General features: G+C 32.5%; 1 protein-coding gene across 2 annotated transcripts in view; it reads left to right on the forward strand.

The window, feature by feature from the left end:
- SKIL (SKI like proto-oncogene) overlaps positions 1-4,534 on the forward strand; it is a 28,849-nt gene extending 24,315 nt beyond the window's left edge. For both annotated transcript variants that reach the window (XM_040480724.1, XM_040480725.1), the window contains exon 7: positions 89-4,534. In XM_040480724.1, coding sequence (XP_040336658.1) covers positions 89-247 — 159 coding nt within the window. In that variant the 3' untranslated portion in view covers positions 248-4,534. The remainder of the gene's footprint in view (positions 1-88) is intronic.
- Positions 4,535-6,000: the final 1,466 nt, after the last annotated feature.

Raw genomic sequence — 6,000 nt, forward strand, 5'->3', positions numbered from 1 at the left:
ATTTGAAAGCAGGTCTTTGCCATGATCTGAGGACTAAATGGAAAAACAAAACTGAATGAAAACTGACACAGTCTTTTAAATCCCACAGTTGGCAGAACTGAGACAGAGATTGGACCATGCCGAGGCTGATAGGCAAGAACTCCAAGATGAACTCAGACAGGAACGGGAGGCAAGACAGAAGTTAGAGATGATGATAAAAGAGCTGAAGCTGCAGATTTTGAAATCATCTAAGACTGCTAAAGAATAGAAACCTTTAAAGAGATACGTCTGTGTTTCCCAACAGGGTTTATTTTTGTTCTTTCTGTGTGTGCTTTGATTATTGAATTCTGAATAACTTGTCTGCATGAAGATAACTAGGCATTCTATCCATTTGTAGATCAGAGAAAGTGAAGAGATTATATATTAGTACATAAATTTTTACATTTTCCAATTGAATGAAAATGTGTGTTTCTTTGTACTTTTTTTTCAATTGGCTTAGTGACAGTAGTACATGGTTTCAACTGTTAGATAATCTGCCTAGATTCTGTTGCAAATTTAGCAGTTGTACACTTTTTAAAAGCCGCATTGTGTGATGGATAGTTGTGGTCAGTTTTGTTATCCATATTTCACACTCAATTTTACATACATTAGTGACTTCATATTTCAAGTATATAGAGCTATTGAAGGAGTTGAATCTCCATTTTTTTCATTAACACAATCTCCTTTCTAAATTGATAACAGTTTTACTCATTATTATATATAAAATTTGCTTTTATTTGGTTCATATTAATGAATTTCCACCAGTTCTTTTCTTTTTAATGTCTCCTAAGAGACATTTTGTCAAAAGAGGAATTTCATTGATGGGGTTATAGCACACCCCATAGGCATAATGAGGAAGGATAACATACTTTGTTATACGCTGCTGTTAAAACACAAGAAGTGGTTGTAATTTGTTTTTTGGTTAAATGTGGTTGTATTTAGAATTTTTTTTTTTATGTAGCAACTTTAGAAGAGGGAATAAAATGTAATAATTTTTGAACTTTTGTTTATGTTGTTAATAGAGGTGTGAAAATATTAATGTTCTTGAGAAAAACTGATACCATTGATGTATATCAGTTTGTATACAATCCATAATCCTCCTGTACAGTTTTTATATGTAGTTATGGGTCTTACTGAAATTTATATAATAGATTTGTTTTCCTTAATGGGTTCATTTTTCCTTAAATTGTAAAATATTAAATACCTTGAAGGTTATTTTGGATTTTTGTATGTTTAAATGTTAAGTCTTATCAATATTTGCACGAATGGACCATTTTCAATTACTACTTAATATCAAAATCAGGAATTTACAGTCACCTGATAGTGTATGAGAGGTTAATATAGGGAAGTTTAGTTACCTGCTACTAAAAGGTTTTTAGATAATTTTTAGAAGACAAAGAAATTCCATAGTTTGGGGGGAGGACAAATCTTCTGCACTTTTTTTTTGCACAGAAAAGTCTGTCATTCTTTAATGGCAAATTTCATATTCTTTAACTCTTGGCTTAAAAAATACTAGGTAAAGTTCTTAGTGTGCATTTTTTAAAGGAAGTTTCCTGAAGTTACCATTTACTGATATTATTGTTCCAGTAATTTTATGTTTATGTTCTCATGTAGGGTACTGTATGAAATTACTTGAGAGCTAAATTTATTTTTGAAATAAATCAGCTAGAGTTAAGGTTATATACTATTCCCAGCATAGACGATAGATGCTCTACTGGTATAGAACTTCAAAAATCAGTAGGTTATCATTCAGCCAGTTATTTTCGTATTTTGCTTAATGGTACTTACATATCCTAAAGGAATTTTTGTACTTCTCAAAGTATAGTTTCTTTACAAGAGTGTGATCTAAATATGTATTTTCTATTTTCCATTTAATTTTACTATACTAACCCTGCAATTTAATTTGTTGATTCTTGGAGTCTCTTCAAGGAGGAACAAATGTTAAAATGACATACAGGAGCAAATGTTAAAAATGATATAATCTCCTAATACCTTCTATTTGGATCTGGAGAAAGAAAAATCATGAAGACATTTTATGATAAAGTTCATTTCAGTTGTGTCACAGTAAGCTTTTTGGGAGATAAACTCAAGCCTTATAATTTCATTTTTCTAATTTATTAAAAAATCTTTGTGCTTATGTTACATAGTAAATGACAAGCTTACTTAAGTTTCAACCCAAAAGTTCTAAAACAAATTGCGATTTGAAATATTTTATTTTAAAATTCTAAGCAGTGCTTAAACACCTTTAAATTATCATAAACTCTTGATGTTGAATTGACTAAAGAAATATTTTTTCTAGTCCTTTGCATAAGGAAAATTTGCCACATGAAATTGTATAGTCTTCATTTTCCAGAAGATACATTGATGTGCCATAGGTTTATGTCTGTCTTCCTTGAAAATATAGCTTTTTAGTCAATTGTAAATATTATGCCTATTCTAGTTAAAAGTAATTTTAAGTTAAACTGCACCACATAGCTTGAAAATAGATTTTGTAATACTTTAAAAGTGGCCTCTGCTGAAATAACCTTATCCATATAAACTTATTCTTCTATACTTTGCATGCTCATTTTGTGTGTTGGTTGCTAGCTTAAAGTTTGTTTTGGTGTTAGTTTTTGTGTGCCGATTCATTAGACAAGCAGATTTTTCCTCAGACTTTGTAATATTATTCTTTTTAGGAAAAATATAAAAATATTTACTTTAAAAAGCTGCATTAAAGAACGGCCTAGCAAAAGTGCTAGAGCATCTTAAGGAAAAAAAGATAGAATATTAGCTTACTGGGTAATGGGTGATGTTTAATTTGGGTGATGATAGTTTCTATTCTTTAAATGTTACGAGTAAAAGGTACCAAATCTATAAAGGTAGTAAATGTAAAACCTGCTGTCATTGAGGAAGCTCTAAACCACCCTGATTTCACAAATGCAACTTGTAACACTATCAAAAGATTTGACCAACCACATAAGTTTGGCTTGTGCTTTAGTTCTGTAAAGCATATTGTTTTGCTTGAATTTCTGTGTCCATGAGAGTCGGGATGTTTTATGCTTCTTGAACTAATTTTATAACATATTTAATATATTACCAATTGAGATATAAAATCATTTGTACATATTGAATTAAAAACCAGTTGCTAAAGTAGGTGAAATAGATTGAGTACAATGATATTCGCAGGTTATCCATATGTTTCAGAAGTCATGACCGAACAACCAATTTCTTTGCACATCTATGACTTCTGTTTGAAGGAAAGTAGAATGGTAAGGAAACTCGAGTAATATGAAGTGCGTTCAAGATATTTCCCTAAAGTTAGTTGTAAAGCTGATGCTGAAGGTTTTTGATCAGCTTCTAATGTTTTCTTCTCAATGACTTCTGTTTTGATTGCATAGGGGAAAATCCACATTTTCATTTGCTGTTACGCATTTAATCTGCACGACAGGACATTAAAAGTCAATATAATGAAAAGTTGTGCTCATACTGTACATCTATTTCTGTGCTTAGAACTACTTGTTAATTTTTATTGAAGCTGTCAGCAATAAGAGACACATTACTGCTGTATTATACGTTGTGGGATTGAATAAACAGCTTAAATTTTTTTTTTCTATTATAGGATACTGAAGCATTTCCATTACTGGAAGAAATTTGTATGGGTATTCTGTATTGCGTCTTTTTAAAAGGACAGTTTTTTTTTCTTTCTTTTTTTAAATTTTTTTTGTAAAATCTTTCCATTTTAGATGGCTTCTAAGCTGCATAATGCAACCTGGAGCCTTTTTCTTTAGTAATAGACTTAAATGTCTTATATAGCGCTACTGTTTTTGAATTAGAAAATGATCAAATGTAAAAACTGAAATTTAAAAATTAAGCCCAGAAAACAAAATAGTGTATTTAGTTGAATGTAAAAGAAATTTGTAAGATTTTTTCTTCAATATAGATACCTCACTTGAAAATAAAGCACAGCATACTTAAAGTAGTTCTAGTAAAAACGTCCTGCTAAAAGAATTGCTTAATCTAGGACAACTTTGGGGGGAGTTATAGTTTGGGAAACATAAAATACACTTGCTTTTAACCATCCTGTTAGAAGTATTTGCTTATCCTGATGATTTTAAGCCAACACAGTAGTCTTAAATTATTTCTGAATTTCTAACCTGTGAAAGCAGTAAATGAAATACCTGTTCTGCAACTATTGAAACAAGTTGTTGACTATACTGACTATAATTCAATTTAAAATTTTGCCAATGATGTACAGTTTTATGGTTAAAATTGCTGTGGTTGGTTGCATCACATGACACAAAACTGTCCTCTACCTCACGTGAAATAAATATTTTATATGGTTTTACTATAAAACAAGACTCATCTATCTGGTCACTTAGTTTACAAATTTTGAATTATATTTATTGAAACATGACATACTGTGCTCTCAGCTTATACCTCAATCGTATTTTGTGCTGTTTTCCATTTTCATGCCTTGTAAATAACTTGTATAGATTGTGGATTAAATTCCGAATAAAAACTTTTAATGCCAATGAAACTGATTCCAGCTGTCTTAATATCCTGTGTGAACTCAACTTTCTTGTCTCTTAAGATTGACATACTCTCCTTTTGTCCTTTAAAGTTTATTATTCGTGACACACTAAGTGATTAACTTGAGAAATATTTTTAAGATTATAAATTAAGACATTTAAAAAAATTTAACGTTTATTTTTGAGAGAGAAAGGGAGGGGGAGGGGCAGAGAGAGACAGAGACAAAATCCGAAGCAGGCTCTAGGCTCTGAGCTGTCAGCACAGAATCCGACATGGGGCCTGAACTCATGAGCAGTGAGATGGTGAGATAGTTACCTGAGCCAAAGTCGGATGCTTAACTGACATCAACCACCCAGGTGCCCCTAAAATAAGACGTTTTATGCAATATTTCAGGTGCAGAACATACCAGCATTTGTGATGATTTTCTTTCATGATGTATTCTCTTGTTTTCACATCTTTCCCTTATTCCTCTGCCCCCACCTCTGGTATTAGTGGTTTATGACAGCATAACAAATTACTCCCAAATTTAGCTGCTGGAAATAACATTTCACACAGTATCTGAAAATCAGAAACGCAAAGGCAGGTTAGCAGGGTGTGATGGTTCAGGACCTCTTAGTAGTGTGCAGTTACTATGTTACCTGGGGCTGAAGTCATTTGGGAGCTTGACAGCTGGAGGATCTGCTTGCAAGTTTATTCATATGGTTATTGGCAGGTGTTCAGTTCCCTACTGTATGGGCCTGTACATGGAGCTCTGTACAGCGTGGTAGATGGCTTCCCACAAATGAATGATCCAAAGGAGAGTAAGAATGATGCCAGTTTCTTTCATTGCTTAGACTAAGTGAGTCCCAAGTCCAGCCCATATGCGATTGGAGAAGATTACAGAAGGGTATGGAATACCAGGAGGCAGGGATTACTGAGGACCATTCTAGAGTCTGATTACCGTAACTTCCCAAATTTTTTGTGGCAAAATACACATAACGTAAAAGTTAACATTTTGACTATTTTTAAGAGTGTAATTTAGTGGCAATGGGTACGTTCACAATGTTTGACTATCACCACTATATTCAGACCTTTTCATTATCCCAAACAGAAACTATGTACCTATTAAACAGTAATTTCCCCCTATGTTTTCTTCTAAGATTTATATTGTTTCAGCTTTTCCATTTAGGTCTTTGATCCACATTATGTTACTTTTGTATCTGATGTCAGGTAAGAGTCCAATTTTATTCTTTTGCATATGGGTATCCAGTTCACAGCATCATTTATTGAAAACTGTCCTTCCTGTTGAATGGTTTTGACACCTTTGTCCAAAATCATTGACCATATGTGTGAAGTTTTATTTCTGGGCTCTCTGTTTTATTCCACTGGTCTATGTATCTGTCCTTATACCAGTATCACACTCTTTTGGTTACTGTAGCTTTGTAGTAAGTTTTGAAATGAGGAAGTGAGAGTCTTCCAAATTTGTTCTTTTTC

This window comes from Herpailurus yagouaroundi, unplaced genomic scaffold (assembly GCF_014898765.1).
Source record: "Herpailurus yagouaroundi ecotype Mexico unplaced genomic scaffold, PumYag 159, whole genome shotgun sequence".
Lineage (NCBI taxonomy): Eukaryota > Metazoa > Chordata > Mammalia > Carnivora > Felidae > Herpailurus > Herpailurus yagouaroundi.